The sequence below is a fragment of the Macaca thibetana genome, chromosome 13, assembly GCF_024542745.1.
Source record: "Macaca thibetana thibetana isolate TM-01 chromosome 13, ASM2454274v1, whole genome shotgun sequence".
NCBI classification, from domain to species: Eukaryota; Metazoa; Chordata; class Mammalia; order Primates; family Cercopithecidae; genus Macaca; species Macaca thibetana.
The window spans coordinates 67,879,988-67,904,166 of NC_065590.1; the positions used below are offsets into that span (position 1 = coordinate 67,879,988).

The 24,179-nt window shown below is 34.5% G+C and overlaps 1 protein-coding gene across 6 annotated transcripts in view; it reads left to right on the forward strand.

Annotated features, from left to right (window-relative positions):
* Positions 1-24,179, forward strand: part of MAP4K3 (mitogen-activated protein kinase kinase kinase kinase 3) — a 190,220-nt gene that overhangs the window by 119,238 nt on the left and 46,803 nt on the right. For 5 of the 6 annotated variants that reach the window (XM_050753329.1, XM_050753330.1, XM_050753332.1 and 2 more), the window contains 4 exons: positions 3,511-3,589; positions 8,827-8,885; positions 10,328-10,390; positions 18,497-18,555. In XM_050753329.1, coding sequence (XP_050609286.1) covers positions 3,511-3,589; positions 8,827-8,885; positions 10,328-10,390; positions 18,497-18,555 — 260 coding nt within the window. The remainder of the gene's footprint in view (positions 1-3,510; positions 3,590-8,826; positions 8,886-10,327; positions 10,391-18,496; positions 18,556-24,179) is intronic. The other variant, XM_050753331.1, reaches the window with a different exon arrangement.

Consider the following 24,179-nt stretch of genomic DNA (forward strand, 5'->3'; position numbering starts at 1 on the left):
GCTTGTGTTACCTAGGATTTATCATATTGTCTATGTCTTCCCTTCCTGTACAAACTTGACATTCTCATCTAGCTCCCATTGCAAAGGGCCTGTTATTTGTATTTATGTTATTTGATGATACAATAATCGTAGAACTTTAAGATGATAAAAGTTGAATAAGCATGAAATGGTTTATAAGGGCAGAGTTTTGTTTAAGAAGTAATAAAAATAATTTTAATCACATGGCATGTAAAGCATTGTTTAAAAAAATAGACACCGTGCATCATTGTGAATGGCTTGTTTCTTTAAATGCTATTTATTATAAAGATTATTTTTCATTGCTTCTCTAAATACCATTTTTAGTTACTAGAAGCCCGTTATCGCAGGTGTCTGTGATTAGTAGGTGTTACATTTATAGAGAAAAATGAGAGTATGTATGTTTAGAAATTAAAGACTAAATTTTAATTTTTAAAAATCTTACCATTTTTATTAGTGATCTTGAAAAAATAATTCATTGAGTTTCTTTTTCTATTAACTTTTAGTTTCATGGTACATGTGCAGGTTGGTTCTGTAGATAAATGGTGTGTCACAGGGGACTGATGTACATATTCTTTTGTCACCCAGGTAATAAGCCTAGTACCCAATAGGTAGTTTTTTATCCTCACCCTTCTCCCAACCTCAAGTAGGCCCGTGTCTGTTGTTCCCTTCTTTGTATCCATGTGTACTCAATGTTTAGCTCCCACTTGTCAATGAGAACATGTGGAATTTGGTTTTCTGTTCCTGTGTTAGTTCACTTAGTATAATGGCCTCCAGCTCCATCCTTGTTGCTGCAGAGGACACTGTCTCGTTCATTTTTATGGCTGCATATCTGTACCACATTTTCTTTATTCAGTCTACTGTTGTTGGGCATTTAGTTTGATTCTATATCTTTGCTCTTGTGTTTTGCTGTTGTGAGTAGTACTGTGATGAACATAACGTGCATGTTTTTATGGTAGAATGATTTGTATCCCTTTGAATGTGTACTCAGTAATGGCATTGCTTGGTTGAATGGTTGTTCTAAGTTCTTTGAGAAATCCCCAAACTGCTTTCCACAGTAACTGAACTGCATTCCCACCAGCAGTGTATAACCGTTTCCTTTTCCCTGCTGCCTGGCCATAATCTGTTATTTTTTGACTTTAATAATAATCATTCTGGCTGGTATGAGATGGTGTCTCATTGTGGTTTTGATTTGCATGTCTCCAGTGATTAGTGGTGTTCAATCATTTTTTCATATTCTTGATGGCTGCGTATATGTCTTCTTTTGAAAAGTGTCTGTCGTGTCCTTTGCCCACTTTTTAATGGAGTTATTTGTTTTTTGCTTGTTAATTTAAGATTTTTACAGATTCAGGATATTAGATCTCGGTCAAATGCATAGTTTGCAAAAATTTTCTCCTATTCTGTGGGTTGTCTGTTTACACTGTTGATAATTTCTTTTACTGTGCTGAAGCTGTTTAGTTTAATTAGATCCCATTTGTCAATTTTTGGTTTTATGGCAATTGCTTTTGGTGTCTTCATCGTGAAATCTTTGCTCATATTTGTGTCTGGAATGGTATTTCCTAGGTTTTCTTCAAGATCCTTTATAGTTTTAGATTTTACATTTAAGTCTTAGTCCATCTTTGAGTTGATTTTTGTATATTGTATAAGGAAGGGGTGGGGTCCAGTTTCAGTCTTCTGTATGTGGCTAACCAGTTATCCTAGCACCATTTATTGAACAGGGCATTCTTTCCCCATTGCTTCTTTTTTGTCAGGTTTGTCAAAGATCAGATGGTTGTAGATGTATGGCTTTATTTCTAGGCTCTCTGTTCTGTTCCATTGGTCTATGTGTCTATTTTTATACCAGTACCATTCTCTCTTGGTTCTGTAGCCTTGTGGTATAGTTTGAAATCAGGTAATGTGATGCCTCTAGCATTGTTCTTTTTTTTAGGATTGTTTTGGCTATTTGGGCTCTGTTTTAGTTCCATGTGAATTTTAGAATAGAAGTTTCTATAAATTTTAATTTTTGAGAACGTATCTACATGGCCTTTGTCTATTTAAATGATGCTAAAGAATATCCTTTTAGAAGGCCAACTTTTTAAGTTCAGATGAGCTATTTTAGAATCAGTTCTGCTTATTTGAAATTCTAGTAAATGTAATACCATTTTAGAGATGTTAAAGTGTACTCTTTCATTGTTAGAAACAAAACAAATTATTTAGCATTTCAGAAGATGGTGCCTAACAATTGCCAACTTTAATTTCAGTGTGGGCATCTTTCATTCCCTGGCCTCATTTAATACAATCTTGTGGCAATCTCTTTCTTTTTCTTTACATGAATTTCATTTTCAAAAGAAATGTTTGAAAAAATACTATTTTCATATCCAACCATCTGAATTGGTACATCTGAAGGGAAAATAATCAGTCAAGTCTCCAGTTCACCTCTGTTCTAAAGGGTGAAATATGACCTCTGTGTATCTGGATAGCCTTTCTTATAATCATTTGACTTCTTGAGTTAGTTATCAGTTTTGTTCCTGGCATGCTAGAGATTCAGTTTTCAAAGGGTTTCTCTAAGTCATATTTTTTCAGCTTTTTCTTTTTCTAATGTTAGAGCCCTTGAAAAATCTCATATTGGACATTCAGAGTGTAAGTTTTCCAGTATTCCTTTGCAATCACATTCAATTAGTTAGGGTCTGTAAATAATTTCAAGGTGTGACTCTTCTTTGCAAATTAAAGGCAAATAGTTGAATATTGGCATGTTTCCTACTCGTGGAAATTGTAATGGTACATCTGTAACCAAAAGAAACTGTGATGGAGTAGAAAGCATTTTTTTAATGAAAAAAATAAATAAATAAAGCTTCTGTAAAACATAAAATACTGTATGTTCACCTAAATATAAGTTACATAATTTTTGCAGTCTTAGTTAAATTGGTTATAATTCAAATAGTGCCAAAAGTGAAACACAAACTAATATCCTACATCATGTATAAATGTCTGTGTGTAGTTTTTTAATATTATTTCAAAAAAATCCATAAATTGAAAAATAAACCTTAAAAGCCTTCTAAGCTCAACCATCATTAAATGATAGATGCCAATGGTAATGTTTATACTGTTGTATTTCCTTTCCCTTCAGAATTTCTTGATGTCAGAATAGATCCAGAATACTCAAGTGTACTTGATTCATCCTTGTAGAATGGATCTAGACAGGTCTGGTGTTGCACATACAAATAAGCAGAATATGTTACTAATTGTGTTTAATTTCATATGTAGTTAGCCAAAGAAGTGCCCTTTCTAGTAAAATAATAATTTATGTTGCAGATAATAAAAATATTTTTTCACCTTCATAGTTTGAGCTGCTATTGTGGTTTGCTCTTTAAAAAAAAAAAAATTGCAAAGTGCTGTTTTGCTTTCGTTTTTACTTAAAATGAAGTTTGTTTTTTTTTTCCTGTTTGGGTAATTTTGTGGACCAAACTATAACTTGATTATCAAATGCTGCATATCATTGATTTTGTTCTTTTCTAGCCTCTTGTTGCTGTACCACATAGAATTCACTCAACAAGTAGAAATGTGAGAGAAGAAAAAACACGCTCAGAGATAAACTGTAAGTGTATACTATACACAGTTTATGATTTAATGATAGAAATAAGTTATAATTTAGTTACAGTTATTTTTGTTTTATTTCCTTCTGAATAGTTTTTCTTGCTAAACACTGTTAAAGGTAAAGTTTAATTAGGGCAGTAAGAATTTCATTTTCCTTATTCTTGTGGAATTTTTGGCGGCAGGATGGGATGTGTTTTTGTTGTTACTGTTGGGGAAGAGAAGTTAATTCCTGAAATATGCAGGATAGAAGTAATAAGGGAGTGCTGTAAACTCCTATGTGCAGGTAACTCACCTAGAGAGCTTGTTAAATGCAGTTTCAGATTCAGTAGACCTGGGATGGGATCTGAGGTTCTACTAACAAGCTCCCATGTCATTCATGCAGTCATGATCCAAGGGTAACAGAGAAATAGAGGTCCGCAAACTGCCCTAGCATCTGAGCAACCTGGAAACTTTTAAAAAGGGATTCTCAGGCAACACTTCTCCATAGAGTCCAATTCAGTAGGTCTTGGAATGGCCCAGAAACCTTTTAAAATAGGCCTCCAGTTATTTCTTATGGGCAGCCAAGTTATGGGCCCACTAAGACAAGCCATTCATTCACATGGGATCCAATACTGTTAGCTCATCAGTGATAAACTGCCAACAGGAATCCCTCGAACAATAGTGCCTTAACTTTTTTATTCCTTAGAAGCATTTATTCTCTGAGTTATGTGCTAGTGATACCTGGAAAGTGTGGTGGGTTATATAAAAAGCTTTTTATATACGTATATATAAAACAAGCTTTTTAATATACAAAAAGTAATTATGAAATATCTTTATCATTTCTTTAATATACAAAAAGTAATTAGAGGCTAGGTACAGTGGCTTATGCTTGTAATCCCGGCACTTTGGGAGGCCGAGGCGGGCAGAGCACTTGAGGCCAGGAGTTCAAGACAAGCATGGCCAACTTGGCGAAACCCCGTCTCTACGTAAGCTACCAAAATTAGCCAGGCATGGTGATGTGCACCTGTAATCCCAGCTACTTGGGTGGCTGAGGTATATATGAGAATCACTTGAGCCTGGGAGACCGAGTTTGCAGTGAGCCGAGATCCTGCCACTGCACTCCAGCCTGGGCAAAGAGCAAGATTCTGTCTGGAAAAAAAAAAAAAGAAAAGTAATTAGAGATTTCTTGCAGTTGATTTAGAAAACTTCATGTATTCAGTACTGTTGAAAATGTAATTTAAAGTGCTCTCTATCTTGTTATCTGATTTTATTAAAAAATTACATTGTCAGTCCCTTTATAGCATAGTATTTCTGAATCACTCTGTGGTAACATATCAGTGATTCTCAACTTCTAAGTGAATATGCATGTGTATGCTATTTCAAACTAGATGTCTAGGCTGGGCACAGTGACTCACACCTATAATCCCAGTACTTTTGGGAGGCCAAGACAGGTGGATCACTTGAGGTCAGGAGTTGAAGACCAACCTGACCAACATGGTGAAATCCTGTGTCTACTAAAAATATAAAAATTAGCCCGGCCTGTTGGTATGTGCCTGTAGTTCCAGCTACTCGGGAGGCTGAGGCAGGAGACTCGCTTAAACCTGGGAAGCAGAGGGTTGCAGTGAGCCGAGATTCTGCCACTGCACTCCAGCCTTGGCGACAGTGTCTCAATTTAAAAAAAAAAGAAAGGAAAAAAATGAGCATCATACGAGAACTCATGGACACAAAGGGGAACAACAGACACTGGGGCCTACTTGAGGGTGAAGGGTTAGGAGGAGGGAGAAGATCAGAAAAAGTAACTATTGGGTACTAGGCTTAGTGCCTGGGTGACGAAATAATCTGTATAATAAACCCTCATGATACAAGCTTTTTACCTATACAACAAACCTGCACATGTACCCCTGAACCTAAAATAAAAGTTTAAAAAATAAAAATAAAAAAGAACATCATAAACAGTGCTGCAGACTGGGATGATTGACCAACAGTTATTTGAAGAGTAACTGGAAGATTCTGTGGCAGAGGTTTGTCATAACTTTAGGGAATTTGAAGAGAGCAGAAGAGTGATACCAGTGTAAGGTTTGAATGTCCATAGGGACTTTGCTCCCTCTCTGGAAATGCATTCTCCACACAGAGTTCAAGTACAGTGGGGGTTATACAGTCTGGTGGGAGAAATGGGCATGTTCACAGGTGACAGTAACACAAGGCAGATAGATGCACAAGACTGTCCTCATGTAATTTTATGACAGACTTAATTTTGGAATTTGAAGACAAGTATAGGTGAAAGCTGTTCAATAGGCCTTTATCAAGATGAGGTATATGTTAGTTTTGATACCTTACTAAAAGTTACTTTGTAATCTTTGATGTGTGATCAATTGTGAACAGTTATGATGGACTCATTCTTAACCTACTTACCAGATCTAAGGGCCAAAATTTAATATCTGAGCCATTAACAGCTTAAAAGCATATACACACCCACACATAATTGGAGATATTACAGGGCTGTTTCTCAACCATTTTTTTCCTTATGCCTCCTGTTGCTAAATATTCAAATCCCATGGTCTTCTTTCATTGATATTAACATTCACAATAAATTTACATACAAAGTTGAAATAAAACCATTAGAAAAGTGATTATGCTTTGAAATCTTACTCTTTTCCTCACCTTCGTTGCGAAGTTTTGGTTTTCGCTGAAGCTCTTACTAGTTGAAATGTAACATATTGTGGCTATTTGTTTTCTTTTTATTGTTCTGTATTTTTTCCTCTTCTTTTATCTCAGGAGACTTGAGGGTTTTACCCAGGTTATAAGATCAGATAATGATAATGAGCTATAGAAATAAAAGGTAAAGGTACTGAAACATTCAATACATTAGAACAGCAAAGAAAAAGAAAAGACGAATGTAGTACAGTTAATCTATGTCTACTCTGGCTAGTTTATACTTTAGCTACAGTGGTTGTTTTTGGTTGTGTAGCAAACCCAAAATTTAGTAGTTTAAAACAATAAACATTTTTTAAACCAACTCCGATATATTTTAAATCCTATAAGACAATATTATTGTCATTAACCATGGTCAATATTCATTTGTATTTATCTGTATATTTACCAATTTTTTGCTCTTCATTCAATACTGTATTTCTGTACTACCACTTATGGATCTCTTTTGATTAAATAATTCCTTTTAGTATTTCTTTTAGTATAAGTCTGAAGGTGTTGAATTTTCTCACTTTCTGTATATCTGCTCATATTAAACAATAAACATTTATTGTCTCTAACAGATTTTGAGAGTCAGGAACCCAGGACAGGTTAGCTGAGTAATTCTGGCTCAAGGTCTCATAAAGTTGCACACAGGTATCAGCTAGGGCTGGAGTCATCTGAAGGCTTGACTGGACTGGAAGATTTACTTCCAAGCTCATTCATGTAACTATTAGCCAGAGGCTTCACTTCCTTGCCAAGAGGCCTCTCTTTAGGGCTGCTCACAATGTAACTTCCTCCAGAGCAAGTGATCCAACAGAGAGAGCCCAAGACAGAAGCTTTATCTTGGACCTCATATACGGTTACTTCTGCTCTGGTCTTTTGGTCACAGCCAACCCTGATCCAATGTGGAAGCATTGTGAATACCAAGAGGAAGGAGTCACTGGGGACCATGTTACAGGCTGGCTTCCACAAGTACCCTGTATCAGCTACTGTCTACCCACCTAAATACTGAGTTAAGATTGTCTCAGCCAGGCATGGTGGCTCACACCTGTAATCCCAGCACTTTCGGAGGCCAAGGTGGGCAGATCACCTGAGGTCAGGAGTTCCAGACCAGCCTGGCCAACATGGTGAAACCCTGTCTCTACTAAAAATACAAAAAATTAGCCTGGTGTAGTGGCTCACACCTGTAGTCCCAGCTACTCAGGAGGTTGAGGCACAAGAACCGCTTGAACCCAGGAGGTGGAGGTTGCAGTGAGCCGAGATTGTGCCATTGCACTCCAGCCTGGGCGACAAAAAGAGACTCTGTCTCAAAGAACAAAACAAAACAAAAAAAGATTGTCTCTGTTTTATGCCTGGTCACAACAAAGTAGCAAGTTAGATCCTGATTGTACACACATATAATTTTGTTAATCATCTTCTTTTATTACTGTGGAAAAGGCCTAGAATTAACAAATTAAGCTTTAGCAGTTAATAAAGCAGACTTTATTGGGCTTTTTCCAGCTAATGTACAAATGGCCATCAGGTGCATGAAAATATGTTCAGCGTCACTAATTGTAAAGAAAATACAAATCAAAAAAGAAAAACCCCAATGAGATATCATTTCACTGTAGTTTAAATGGCTGTTGTTAAAAAGCCGAAAACAACACATGCTGGTGAAAATGCAGAGAAAAGGGAACTCTTATATACTTCTGATGGATATGTGAATTAGTACAGCCACTATGGTAGACAGTATGGAGGTTCCTCAAAAACTAAAAATAGAACTACCATATGATTCAGAACCACTGGATTATGCATCCAAAAAAAAGGATATCGGTATATCTAAGAGATATCTACACTCCCAAGTTTATTGCAGCATTGTCACAATACCTAGGATAAAGAAACAACCTATATGTCCATCAACGGATGAATATATTTATATTCATACATTCAGGAAATGTATATATACACAAAAGAATATTATTCAGTCATAAGAATGAAATCCTGTCATTTGCAACAACATGGATGGAACTGGAGGACATTAATGTTAAGTGACTAGGCATAGAAAGACAAATGTCTCACGTTCTCATTCATATGTGGTAGCTAAAAAAGTTGATCTCATGGAGGTAGAGTGATGGTTACCAGAGGCAGGAATGGGTAAGAGATAGGTGGATGAAAAGAGGTTGTTTCATAGGTACAAAAATAACGTTAAATGGAAGGAATGCATTCTAGTGTTCAGTAGCGGAGTAGGGAAATTATAATTAACAATCATTTATTGTAAACTTCAAAATAGTTAGAAGATTTGGAGTGTTCCCTAACACAAAGAAATGATAAATGTTTGATGTGATGGATATCCTAATTACCCTGTTTTGTTCATTATACACTGTCCACATGTATCAAAATATCACATGCACCACCATGAATATTTACAATTATTAGTATCAGTTTTAAAAATTGAAAACAAAAATCTTTGAAGATCAGTGTGTGGTTGATGGTAGCATTAAATGTATTTTAGCATGGAATAACTTTTTAAATTATTGTCATTAAGAATATAAAAACATCCTGGTTTTACTTTTTTTTTTTCTTTTTTAGTTGGCCAAGTGAAATTTGATCCACCCTTAAGAAAGGAGACAGAACCACATCATGAACTTGTAAGTAGCGTAGCCTTAGAATGTTAACACTGAAAATAAATGTTTTAATTTGTCTCTGTGATGTATTAGTACTGACCAAAAAAGCTAGTCGTTAATATTTTCAAAAACATTTGAGGTCCCAGCCTGGTCAACATAGTAAGACCCTGTCTCTACAAAAAAATTTTAAAACTTAGTTGACATGGCGGTGTGTACTTATAGTCCTAGCTACTTGGAAAGCTAGGGCAGGAGGATCCCTTGAGCCCAGGAATACAAGGTTACAGTGAGCTATGATCGCACCACTGTACTCTAGCCTAGGCGAAAGTGTGAGACCTTGTCTTTAAAAACATAAAATAAAATTTAAAAAAAACTTGTGGGAAACAAAAAGGTAAGTAATTCTCAAATTCATAATAAATAAATCTGTGTTGCTGAATATTTTCAAAATTATTTTAGGAGAAACTAGTTTTACCATCCTCTGATTAAATGTTTTTAATGCTAGCTTTTAATTATTTTTTATTTTTTATTTTTTCTGTTTTTGAGGGGCTTTTTAAAATATGTATCTTTAGGATAAATGCCATGGTTTCCAAACATTAGAGTAGAGTCATATCTGTATAGAGGACTAAAACTTAGGGAGATGAGGCATACATAGTAAATGAAGTTTGTCATTCATTTAAGGCTTGCTATAACTTTATGAATATACTTTGCATGATTCTTTTGTTGTCTTATATACTCCTTTCCAGATAAATGATAATATATTAGATTCAGTCATAAAAGTAAAATACTTTGCAGCTATTTGAGATGTTAATATTCTATAGAACAATAAAAAATGAGACATTGGAAAATACAAAATTCTAAAGAAATTATTTTGCCAGAGTTCCATATGATGTCTGTTTCATTTTTTTTATTTGCTAGTTAATAAGAGAAAAAAGTAACTTAATAAGTACTAAGGATTGAAGTAGGAGCTTTCTTATTCAATTTAATGCTTATTTTAGCTCTCTTGACTGAAGCATACAAAGGGAGTCATTAGCCTTTACCTTATAGTTTCTCTAATTCAGTGTACCAGTGTGGAGGAATAGAATGTTAAAGAAAAAGTCTTAAAATGATCATATTGTAATACCAAAGCCTGACATTTATGAAGAGGGGTGGAGAAAATTAAGAAAAAGTAGTCATGATATTTATAAATGCTAATTGTGTTTTGTTAAGGCAGTTTGAGTTTATTTTTTGTTTCCCTTTGTAAGTTGGCATTGCCTGTATTTAAATTCTATACTAATTTAGTAACTGCATTTTAGAGCAAAGTTGTTGCAATGTTGCTTTTTTAGAAGCTGCCTAATACAGTTTGACTTTCCATTTGCCTTAATAAAATTATATTAGCAGGACTTACTTCATTTGTGAAAGTTTCCCTTTGTGAATGTGTGGCTTTTAGTCTAAGCATAAATAACTTGGGTTTCTTGGTCTCTGCTAAACAGCCCGACAGTGATGGTTTTTTGGACAGTTCAGAAGAAATATACTACACTGCAAGATCTAATCTGGTATTTCTCATCTTCTGATTTTCTTTGTCAGCATTGTTTTAGTCTTAATTGTTTTCTTTTAAGATCAAACATTTTGTCCAGTTAAAGCATTGTTTTATAAGTTGCTATCATTTAGCAAACTTCCATATATTAAGAATTGTAGCAATTTTTTCCCATAACAAGTTACATATACATATCTACTTATTCAAATATAATGCTGTAGTAATAAATAAACATTACTTGCTTGTCTTTTTTATGAAAAATGTTAATGTTTAATTTTCTCATTCATATATTAGGGTTTTTTTTTTTTTAAGAAATGGCATTTCCCTGTAAAAATGTCCAGTTTAATGATGTAACTTGTTTTAATGAACTAGAAACCATCCATCCATATATATATATAAACTATTCATATGTTATATGGTACATATATTGATATGTTTTACATATATAATATATATTCATCTATCATATGGCACACACATATATTATTCATATAATATATGGTACATATATAATTTTTAAAGATAATTTGCTCCTACATTAACAATGAAATCATTCTCAGATGAAGTTTTAATTTTTCAGCATTACTATCATGTCTGGTTTCCTTAGGACAAAATTTAGATTATAAAACATTCCTGAAGTTATAAATACTGTCTTACCATTACATAAGAAAAAATGAGAAATTGATGCGATTAAATATTACATAAATAATAGTTGTTATTAAGTAAATAGTTCTTTTTCTGCTACTGTGGTTCGCAAGAGCCCCAAGTTACCCACATATTTACTCCCAGATTCTACTTTTGACTTTTAAATGGAATTATCCTTCTCTTTCCTTCCTCTTTACCTTAGTAACATACATCTTTCAATTTGGGTTGGCTTAAATGATTCTTTATGTAAATTTTTTAATCTAGGACCTCTGACATTTATAAAATATAAAAGAGATTTTAGACATAATTTCCCTTCTTTAGGGAGGTTGCTGTCCTATTGGACAGAATGTACTTAAACATTCAAACTCTTACCCATGCAACAAAATACATAATGGCTTGCCAAAATTTTGCCAAGTGGAAAGTGTTGGTGAGGGGAAGCTAACATACAGTACGTATTGTAGAGATGAGAGAAGGAGAAGAGCTTTGGGGCCCATGTGGCTTATCTGGCTTCTGGGAGGGACTAAGACTAATGTCAGTATTGTGTAGGAACATTGTAGATTCTTCAGGAAGAAAAGGGACAGATGCTGGCTCTGTTTCATGGGAATTGGAAACAATTGCCAGCACAGAGCACAGGTTTGAGAGATGTCAGGCAGACAGCTGAGATTTTGGAATTATACTAATCTGGGATTCCTTTTTTAAAAAGTAGATTTAAATTATCAAAGAGGAAGTGATAGATGAAGCCACAAAATTGCATATGTTCCCCATTGTTAAATCTGAAAAAAGAGTGCAAAAAACTGGTTACCATAGTGGATGATGCCTATGTTTAACATTCAGGTAGAACCAACATTGGAGGTAGGGAAGAAGCAGTTGAAAAGCTAGGAGAGCCAGTAAACGCACTGTCTCAAAAAAAAGAGGGGATGTGTTCAATGGCCTAAAGACACAAAATGTGTGAGAATTGAGAATTAACCCATAGGGCCAAGTGAGATAGAATGTCTGAAGAAAACACAATCGGTGATTGCTGGATTGAAAATGTCTTCAGAATTAGACATCTAGGGTAGAATGACAATTAGTGAAATTTATTGCAGAAATAAAGACAACACAATCAACATTTTGAATTGATTCTAGTATTTATTAATATCCTCCATGTAGAAAAGATAACAACAAAACTGGAAACATAATACTTTAAAATTACAGAAATTTGGCCGGGCACGGTGGCTTACGCCTGTAATCCCAGCACTTTGGGAGGCTGAGGCGGGCAGATCACGAGGTCAAGAGATCGAGACCATCCTGGCCAACATGGTCAAACCCTGTCTCTACTAAAAATACAAAAAATTAGCTGGGCGTGGTGGCATGTACCTGTAGTCCCAGCTACTTGGGAGACTGAGGCAGGAGAATTCGCTTGAACCTGGGAGGTGGAAGTTGCAGTGAGCCAGGATTGTGCCACTGCACTCCAGACTGGCAACAGAGTGAGACTCCATCTTAAAAAAAAAAAAAAAAAATTACAAATACTCTTTTCTCTGCCACATGTGGAACTAGCCTAGTAACTTGAATAAGTTACCATATTATGGCTTTGTTCCCTGTAACTGCTCCCACCTTCATCCCTGCTCCCTGCCCTGTAATCAGGAGTTTCTTGTGGTACAGGGGAGCAGTTGACAGGGGTCTTGTGACAATGGAGGGATTTAGGGACTGTTAGGCTAGTTCTGGCAGAAGAGGATGAATGAAATATTTGTCAGAGTATACAACTTACAAAATCAACCTTAAAGCTCACTCCCAATGGTAACAAAAGCTAACATTTATCTACAGGTTTTTATATACCAGGCATTATTCTAAGCATTTTAAATATATTAGTATTCTTGTTTTACAAATGAGGTGATTTAAAGTGCAAGGAAGCTGAAATTCGTTACTCTTTAGCTAAGAATAGCAGAGCTAGGATTCCTAAGCAGCCTGACTCAGGAATTCAGAACTAAACCACTGTGCTGTATCGCCTCTACCCAACGTCGTCAGTATATGTTTTTAAAGTAAAAACATACTGGGCCCCCCACCTTTTAAAAATAAATATATATGTCCGATGGTTATGTTTTGTTTCGTTTTTTTTTTTATTGTGGTAAAATACACATTACAAAATTTACCATTTTAATACTTATGTCTACAGTCCAGTGGCATTAAGTACATTCACATTGTTATACAGCTGCCACTGCTCTCCATCTTCAGAATGATTTCATTTTCCCAAACTAAAACTCTATACTCATGAAACAATAACTCCCCATTCCTTTTTCCCTCCAGCCCCTGGCAGTGAACACTCTGTTTTCTGACTATGAATTTGACTTCTCTAGTTATCTTGTATAAAGTGAAATCATAGCATATTTGTTCTTTTGTGACTGGCTCACTACTTAGCATAATTTCATAGTATCTTCAGGGTTCCTCCGTGTTGCAGCATGTGTCAGAATTTCCTTTTTAAGGCTGAATAATACTCCATTGCATGTAAATACCACCTTCTGTTTATATATTCATCTATTGATGGAGAGTGAGCTGCTTCTACCTTTTGGCTATTGTGAATAATGCTGCTATAAACATGGATATACAAATATCTGTTTGAGTCCCTGCTTTCAACTCTTTTGATATGTAGCTAGAAATGGACTTGTAGTTCTATCTTTAATTTTTTGAGAAACTGCCATACTATTTTCCACAGCAGCTGCAACATTTTTACATTTCCACCAGCAATGCACATGACTTGTAATTTCTCCACCTCCTCATCAACACTTGTTATTATCCTCTGTTTTGTTTTGTTTTTAACTTTTGATAATAGCTTTCCTAATGGGTATGAAGTAGCCACAGTTATTTCTGTGTTCTAATGTTATCAATTCTAAAATCTTGGCACTATGAACAAGATTTCTTCTCTTACAAATGCTTGTGTGACCACTAAAAGCCTGAGGAATCCAAAATGTCTGGCCCTCATCTTAGCTGGCAATTGGCACCAAGGTAAAAACCCTAAATTCCTTTGGGACCAGAAGGAACATTTACCCCTTTAAAGACCTTGCTGCGTGAACATTCCATATTACCCGTGATTTCTGGTTGTTTTAAATGCCAACTGTATTTATTTTATGATTTTGTAAATGAATTTAGAATATTGTATTTCAACTTCTGTGCTATCCAAAAGTGCTCTCGTAAAAAAAAAAAAAAAAATCAGGTAATTAATATATGAAGCCAGAAGAATAGGGCTCGATTTTTTAGAATTGACAGTATGAGAATTTTTGAAAGATGTCTGAGTTTAAAACAAAAACTCACTGTAAGTTAATTAAAAGAGTTTTGCCCATAACCATAAAAATTGGTTTGTCTGATCAGCAAAATACTGTCTTCAGATTAAAAGGTTATATTACACATCTATCTTAACTGATGCTATTTTTTTCTAATTTGCATAGTTTTACTGGCTATTTAAGCCCATATACCAATAAAAAAAAAAATTGAAAGTTAATTCTGTATAAAACACTATGTTGACCCGGCGCGGTAGCTCACGCCTATAATCCCAGCACTTTGGGAGGCCGAGGCGGGCGGATCACTTGAGGTCGGGAGTTTGAGACCAGCCTGGCCAACATGGCAAAACCCTGTCTCTACTGAAAATACAAAAATTAGCTAGGCATGGTGGTGCATGTCTGTAATTCCAGCTACTTGAAAGGCTGAGGCAGAAGAATTTCTTGAACCCAGAAGGCGGAGGTTGCAGGGAGCTGAGAATCGCGCCTCTGCACTCCAGCTTGGGCAACAAAGCAAGACTCCATCTCAAAAACAAACAAAAACCCAAAGAACACTATGTTAATGGCTATGGAGAGGAATAAATAAATAGTAACATAATCATTGCTCTGAAGAAGTATATGGTATACCTCACCTTGCCAGTATTCATTTCCGAGCCTGCAGTACAAAAGTCATGTTATTCAATTTTCAGGCTCCTTAATCTGCTTTTGTTAGTCAGAATCCTAACTTGATCAGTTAATATTCTGACTCTACTTGCTTTTCTGACTTTTTAAGAAATAAAAAATATTTGAATTATCCTGCATCCATCCCCTCGCTATTTCTATAAATCATCTACTGCATTACAAGGTATCTCACTAACAACCTTATTTGTGCCATAATTTTCTCATTTTTGATGGGAAAATATTTCTCCTGTTCTCTCTTTTTCTTGGTCAAAATATATTGCTCAAGTATTTTTTTCTTTTGTGTTTTTGTAGTGAACTGTATCAATTCTATTGACTTCCTGCTGCTTTCTCATCAGGTATAGACTTAAATCTCCCAAGGGGATTTTTTTTAAAACTACAATAAGATGTTTTTGGTCATATGCTTTTCCTTTTCCAGTGCTCCATGTTACATCCTTTGTTCATTTTCAGTTTTCTCACACGAAATAGTCTCCCGTTCATTAAAATAAACTATTGAAATTAGGACTTTGCAACCTAAATAGATACTTTAATTGGGCTAGGATAACGATCTTGAACTTTTAATCTGTACTAGGTTATTGCATGTTTTCAGCTCTTGTTCCTTATTTGACTCTACTGTGTAAACATTGTCATTCATTAACAAGTTGATGCCTGATTAGCGCTACTAACTTTTTTTATGCTGGCATACTCAAGTGTTTCTTGTTTAGCTTATAAAGAATGACCGTAGGATACCATCATCTTGGGATAGTTTGAGTGCCTTTCCAAGCATTATTTTGGTAGCATTTTTCTGATATGGAATAACTTCCAAATCCTTTTTGAAAAGCATTTTAGATCAGTCTTTCTTGGACTGTACCAAAGACATATAATTAACAACTAACTTTGCCCTCACTTTTGTTCCTTTCCTTTTTATTTCTTCTCATTTTCCTTATCCGATTTTCTGTCTGAATTCCTGTCAGATAATAGGTGCTCGGTAAACAATGGTTGTATTAAATGAGATTAGAAACGTTTTAGAAGGATTTAAAGTAATATTTTACTTATGGTATTCCTGGCACATTGTTTTAGTTCCATGGTTGCTATAACATAGTTTAGGGAGAAGAAATTGTTAAAGAATGAGCCCCTTTGAATTTCACCTTTCCTGGTAAGACTTGGGACATGACCCATTTAATCATCAGACTTGGATCTATCTACAACTTCTCTCGTGGCCTGAATGTTCTATATATTAGCCTATACTCAATTTTCTATTAATGTATTGCTTTAGTTATTTTAGATACTTTTCTTACCTTTCTAAACATACTGCTGATCTCGGTTTTTTTGGGGGGTTTTTTTGTTTTTTTTTTAATTAATTAATTTATTTTTTTTGAGATGGAGTCTCTCTCTGTCGCCAGGCTGGAGTGCAGTGGCGTGATCTCAGCTCACTGCAACCTCCGCCTCCCGTGTTCAAGCAATTCTCCTGCCTCAGCCTCCCAAGTAGCTGGGACTACAGGCTCGAGGCACCACGCCCAGCTAATTTTTTGTATTTTTAGTAGAGACGGGGTTTCGTCACGTTGGCCAGGATGGTCTCTACCTCCTGACCTCAGGATCCACCTGCCTCGGCCTCCCAAAGTGCTAGGATTACAGGCGTGAGCCACCACACCTGGCCTATTTCCTTTATTTTTAATCATTATTACCAACCTTTTACTTATGTATCAGATGAGCTGAATATTCTACGACACATCTGTGTTTATATAACAGAAGCCATGGCCACTCCACACGAATGTGTGCTTTTGGAAGCTGTCATTTGATTAAAGGCTTAGAGATTATATTGGCTAAAAATGTAGCTGGTCTGATAGAGGGCCCACTTATCCATAGCTGAAGAAAACAAATTTTGTGTTTGTTTAACTTAATACTTCTCTTTACTGAATACTGCAGTTTAAGGATTCAATAGTAAAGTCATGACCACTTAAACTGTGCAGTTTTGTGGTAACAATGATTTTATCTTATTAAGATATATCATTACAAATTAAAGAGTACAGATGTCCTTTTTCATTAGAATTTCGTGTGATACCAGTGTGACAGTCAACTAATCTTTTTTATGATGTGTTATCTTTTCTGACACTGATAAGAACACTTACTGTTATGCCTGGAAGAACACGAATATTGAAGAAGACAAATTTGAGTCTTGTCTAAACCAGGATTTTGATTTTAATTTTCATCAGATATTTTTTTGACAGATCTTAGAATATTTAAATTTTAAAGTGCTTTTCTCTTAAATGTAATGTATTGCTTAAAATCCTTATATTCTGAGGCTTAGTATTTTTTGTGATTTAGAATTAGCTTTATGTATGTTAATGAGGCTGAAGTTTTATTTATGGGAAAATAAACAGTTGGCATTTGAACAAGCATTTATTTATGGTGCAGTCAGTTTGTGCCAGGAACAATGCTAGACCATAGGCTGTAAGGAAAGAAGATAGATTTGATCATTTCCCATTGTTTAAGGAGCTCACTTTTACAAACATGTAAATAGATTAAAATGCAGCGTAAGTGCTAGAGGAGCCCTGTATGTTGAATGCTGTGGAGACTTGGAGAAGGCTGCAGATAATCTTCCCTGGCAGTCTTGGAAGGCGGCTACTCCAGGGTGACTTTTGTGTTAAGCCCTAGGGTGACTTTTGTGTTAAGCCCTGATCATGAATCTGAGAATATCTTGTAAAAGTAAAAAGCACTTTAAATACGCTATATTCCAATGTAAATAAGATTCATTTTTAAAATGTCAAATATTCCCCCTTAATGGTTAAAACAGTGCGTAGATTACAGTGATTCTTTAAGAAGGGGACAAAAGGCAGCTTTACTTCGTGCTTTTCATGGTTGTTGGAAAGCAGGTTTCTTTTTCTTAAGAAGGCATTTGAGTTGAGCATGTGTACTGTTCATCCTTTTACATGTTAATTCTTAACACTCTATAACCCACAGCATTAAGTCGGAAAGTGTTTAAATAGTTGAGGAACTGCCTTAATACTCATTTGAAGTTTTGCTTTTATACTCTTAACAAATTATTAAAAGTCCTTCAATACAGTGTATAATATTGTACAAGTTCATATATGTAATTTACTTTTAAAATAACACCCAATTTTATATTTTAAAAAATTATTACCTACGTGAAATAGTAGTAGAAATATATGAATGTGTATATATACATAATTATTTTAGATACTATATACAAAGTAAACCAAGATTTTTGTTGCTTATTCACTTCTCTGAACATTTTTGCTTCATTATAACTGGAGAATAAACACCTTATTTGAGCTTTTTTCTTTCTAAAAACTGATTTTTCCAAAAGTTAAAGTAACAGTAACCAAAAATGAAACTTTGCATATATTATTCAGAAAAATTCCAAGAAAAACACTCAAATAATAAAATACTTAAATCAGGAGTATGAACTCATGAAATCCTTCTTTTTTAAGAATGTATAGCAATACAGATTTATTTGGGGGTCTGGGGCTTGTCCTTTAAAAATAATATATATTAATGTATCATGGTATGTGATATACTACTATTGTGCTAAATATTTTATTTTGTACTATTAGGATCTGCAACTGGAATATGGACAAGGACACCAAGGTAGTTACTTTTTAGGTGCAAACAAGTAAGTAAAGTTCTTTTAAAACTTAATTTAAATTCAAGAATGATTAAGTTGTCTTTAATATTGTATTTTAATATTTAAGGTAGAAAATTGTATTAGGCTGGTAGATATATTTTACAATATGCATTTAATGTTTTTCCATTGCTTCCTTGCTCATTATTTAGTTAATAGTTGTCACAATGGGAAGCATCAACATAATTTTTTTATATCAAGCTGCTTTGCTGATCTTGTATGTTAGAGAAAAACCACGTGTATTGCCACTGAAGGCAGATACATGTTTTAGCAATTTATTTCTAAACTTGATCTGTTTATTTCTTATAAAACTTGCTTTGATACATCTCTTAAGATGGGTTGGTCACTAAAAACAGCTGGAATTATTCATACAACTTAGAAATCTTAACTTTTTGGCTATACTGCTTTTTTAAAGTAAGATAGTAGTTAAAATGTGTGTCTGAATTCTTAAAAGTTACCAATCTATGCAGTAAATAAATTCAACAGTTATTTAATGCCTCTTCTACACCAGGCACTATCTAGTTGATAGAGGCACACAGGTTAAAAGGCAGCTTACAGACATTAACAATTTAAATTGTTCATTTGCCAGGTATGACGGGAGACAGAACTTTGCTATTCCTCTTAGAGTCTCATTTTCTAAGTTTGTGGATAAATTATCATAAAAACTAATTTCTAAGGGAATATAATTTAAATTACCAAGATCTTCCAGCAATGCATATATTATTTTAATAATCAGAACAACTTAAAATTTCATTTTTCTTTTTTTTGAAGCAGGCAAGTCTCACTCTGTTGCCCAGGCGAGAGTGCAGTGATGTAATCTCGGCTCACTGCAACCTCCACCTCCCAGGTTCAAGTGATTCTCACGCCCCAGCCTCCCAGTAGCTGGGACTACAAGCGCCCACCACCATGCCAAGCTAATTTTTTGTATTTTTGTAGAGCCTGGGTTTCACCATGTTGGCCAGGCTGGTCTCAAACTCCTGGCCTCAAGTGATGCATCAGCCTCAGCCTCCCAGAAGGTGCTAAGATTACAGGTGTGAGCCACCATGCCTCGCAAAATTTCAAAATATTATTTCAGTTGCATTAGAGAGTTGAGACATATATATTCCCATATTTTAAGTTAAGCAGTTGAGAAATAGTAACTAAAGACAAATAGCTTAATTTTAACGGTAATAATGCAAAATCATGTGTTTTTTTTTAATAAACTAAATACCAAATGTTTAATTTTTTACTTAAATATACTATACTTTCCTAACACAGAGAAAAGGCTTTAATAACAACCTAGAGAAATATATTAGTTTTTATTTAAACCGAACTTCAGTTAAATACTATCAGAATTTTTAAAATATTATTAGCTTTGATACTATTATTAAGTCATTATTATTATTAGCATTTATGTTTTTTAAATGAAAATAAGTGTAAAATTTTCTTGGTAGAAAAATGAAATTTTACCTAAATAGTAGCTATTTGTGATTTATAAATTGTCTTAGTTTGTTGGTGAAAAACAAAGGAAAGTTTGTCTCATAGTGGATTAGCAAATAAAAAAAATTTTGAAGTGTTTTTATGTTCTTTTCTCTAAATATGAGGTCACTAATTTTAAGGACCTTGTTAGCAAATTTTAGTGTATTTTAAGAGACTGAAAAATTTGGGAAAATATTTTTTACCTTTTTTGATTCATTCTAAATATATTTTTAAAATTTGTACATGTAAAGTACAAAAAATAAATGTAGCCCCTCACTAAATGCTTTTCCAGATTCCTTAGTTCCCATTGTCTGATTTCTGATTGTTAGACATTTTCATAGTGTATAGTTATTTTGGCTAGGTAAAATGTTAATAATTTGCCCAACCTTCATTTTTTGATTAATTGGATCCCTGCTTAAGGAACTGTATTCTATATAACGAACCCTTGGCAAGGTAGATTGGCCAAAAGTTTGCTCTTGGGCTGTGTTTCGTGTGTAGGTTTAGACATACATGTGACATGAGCATGGATGTAGCACTTCTCTTGCTGTATTGATATGTCTGCTTCATTCTTGTGATTAGGCAGTGTTTTAAAAAAAGGTATTTCCTGCTTTCTCCATAGGTGATCAGTCAGACAGATTTCAATTGATGGGTTTCTACCTATTCCAGACCATGCAGGAACTATCTAATTAGAATTGTTAACATAGGACTTTTCTTTTTCTAACAAGAAGCATATGTATTTTGACTTACACTTACTTGTCTCCTTTTCTTTGGAATTCTAATCTCACTAAGGTCAGCTTTTCTGATAATTTATTTAAAACCAACAAAATACTATTTTTAAAAGAAAACACTAGGCCGGGAACGGTGACTCATGCTTTTAATCCCAGCACTTTGGGAGGCTGAGGCGAGTGGATCACCTGAGGTCAGGAGATTAAGACCAGCCTGGCCAACATGGCGAAACCCCGTCTCTACTAAAAATACAAAAATTACCTGGACATGGTGGCACATGCCTGAGGTCCCAGCTACTCGGGAGGCTGAGGCAGGGGAATCACTTGAACCCAGGAGGCAGCAGTTGCAGTGAGCCGAGATCGTGCCATTGCACTCTAGCCTGGGAGACAAGAGTGAAACGCCGTCTTAAAAAAAAAAAAGAAAAGAAAACATTAAATTATTTATGTTTTGTTTTAATTTAGGGCAAAAAATGTTGAAGGTAAATTTTATTCTAATAAGTAATAGTTAAAAGAGTACATTGAATTACACAATTCCTGGCACAGTTGAGTATAGCAGTAGTAAATGCCAGATGGCTTTTCGTATAAACTACATGACTTTGAGAAATTTACCTCTATTATTGCTAGTAAAATGGATAATATAATAGTACCTGCCTCATAGGGTGCTAAGGATGAAATGGAATAATCACTATAAAGCATTTAGCACATTTAGGACTTAGTAAATACTTATTAGTTGCCTTTATTTATGGTAGTTATTCAGTAAATAATTGTTGATTGTATGAACAAGTAGATAATATGAGTGAATAAAACTGCTCTTTAATTTTAGAGAAATAGGGCTTTTTTGTTTGTTTGTTTGTTTGAAATGTAATCGGGGCAGTACTTACAGATTGGGGACAGTTAGACAGTTTTGAAAGATGTTAATAACCTGCAGACTGATTCCTTAGCTAATGAGAATATGCTGAGTATTTTGGTGGTCGTTTTAGACCTCTCCCATATCTGTTTGTACATTGTCTCATTTTTAACCTTTTCATCAAAATTTCTTACTCATTTTAGATTGACTTAGAATTCAGCATCTGAAAGCGTTGTTTTTGTTCTGCTTTGTTTTGTTCTTTACTTTCTAAAACTTCCATAAGAGAAGAATTCAAGTGGACTAGTGAATAGTGACATTGTTTATTGTGTAACACTCAATCTTGGTGAATAAATCAGTATCACATTTTCTCCAGTGCTCTCAAGATGCAATATTTACTGTAAACAGATTTTAGCAAATTTAGCCATATTTCATTTTCTCTTTTATAAAGCCTAAAAAGTAAATCATGCATCCTACTTTTCATTAAGACTGTATTAATTCTATAATTTCTTTAATAAAATATCTTAACACATAATAGAGATTTATAGGTGAATGGATTAAAATGTACATATGAATCCCTGGGCCATGGGCTATCTTTTTCATATTCACTTACTCAACCATTGTTTTATTGTTAGAGAACTCCCAGGAAGATTCTTTTTAAAAAAGTGAAATGCTGGCCGGGCGTGGTGGCTCACGGCTTATGCCTGTAATCCCAACACTTTGGGAAGCTGAGGCAGGTGGATCACTTGAGGCCAGGCGTTCAAGACCAGCCTGGGTATACAGTGAGACTCCGTGTTTACTGAAAATACAAAAATTAGCCAGGCATGGTGGTGCGCCCCTATAATCCCAGCTACTCGGGAGGCTGAGGCATGAGAATTGCTTGAACCTGAGAGGTGGAGGTTGCAGTGAGCCAAGATCACGCCACTCCACTCCAGCCTGGACAAAAAAAGTGAGACTCCATCTCAAAAAAAGGAAATAAAGTGGAATGCAGTATAAATCCAAATAAATATGGTATATTTTAAATTATCGTATATTCAAATCCTAATATTTTCTATTGTAAAAAGAAATATCTCAAAAAAGATTGTCATGTGCTTAACAAAAAAGTATTTTTTCACATTTAAAATTACATAAAAGCCCACTGTACAGTTCAGAGGCACTATGTTTATTTTGGTAAAATAGTTTAAAGCAGCACTTCTCAAATATTTGGTCTCATGTTTTTTTACAGTGTTTAAAATTATTGAGGATTCCAAAGAGCTTTTGTTTATAGGGGTTATAACATCAATATTTATAGTATTAGAAATTAAACTTAGAACTTTTCAAAATGTTAATATATTTTTTAAATAATAATATTATTTGTTATAAATAACATACTTTTTTGTGTGTGTTTAAAAAAAAATCTCCATTCTTAAGGACCAGTTCAAATGCCACGTCTTTACAGTGGTTTCTTATAACACCACTGATTTCTCTCCTGAGACTCAGAGGCAACGAATGATTGCCATAAAAGGTTTTATTATATATGTCCGTACACTGCAGCACAGTTTTTGTTGAGGTCCACTGATAACACTTTTTATGAAAAAAAAAATAGCTATTTTTTATGAAACAAAGTATTAGTAAGAAAAGTAGCATTGTTTTACTTTTTTTTTTTTTCAAGTCTTCTTAATAGAAGACAGCTAAATTCTCATGTCTCCTACTGCATTTAATCTGTTGTGGTATCACATATCTTGTAGTCGCTGGAAAACTCCAGTGTATACTCATGAGAAAATAAGAGCAACAAAGGTATTACATATTGTGAAAATAGTTTGGACCTTGCAGACCCCTACAGGAGACTAAGAGACCCCAGAATTTTTATAACCACAATTTGAGAACTGCTAGTTTAAGGAAATGTTACTTAGACAATAATAATAAAGAAAATAACTAATCAAGTCCCAACTCTGCCCTAAATTACCTTTCTAAGCACTTTACTACATTAATTCAGTAGATCTTCTGACAGCCACTTTGGAATAAGTACTGAGGTGATTTCCACTTTACATAGCTGCAAACCGAAGCATAGAGAAATCAGAGTAACTTATCCAGTGCCATATCCTGTGATGGTGAAGGCAGGATTCAGATTCAGACCATCTTGGCTTTAAAGCCTGTCTTCATTTTGCTCTACTGCCTCTAGACAGAAGCTCCTGCTTTCTTAGAGTTGGCCCTTGGAGAACTTTGTGAATAAGATAATATTTGACTACAGTACCTCACTTTTTGTATCTCCATAATAGGGCTTGCAATTAGTTTATGGTTTTCTTATAGGATTTACCACTCTGGAGTCATAAGTTTGTCATTTTTAAAAATTTAAATTGTTGTTAATCTGGGCTAATTAAAATATTGATGCCTAAAAACTATTCTATTAATTACTTACAGTAGATAACCATACCTTTCAGTTTCTCTAGTTTTATGTTTTGTAATTTTAAGGGCAGTTTTTCCTGATGTGTATTAGAAGGGAAAATGATTAAAAGGTGGTACCTTATAACTTTTAGGGAGAGTAAAATTTTTGCTGACTCACTTTTATCCCAGTAGTGTATTAGTAACTATATTTATCTTCCCTATTA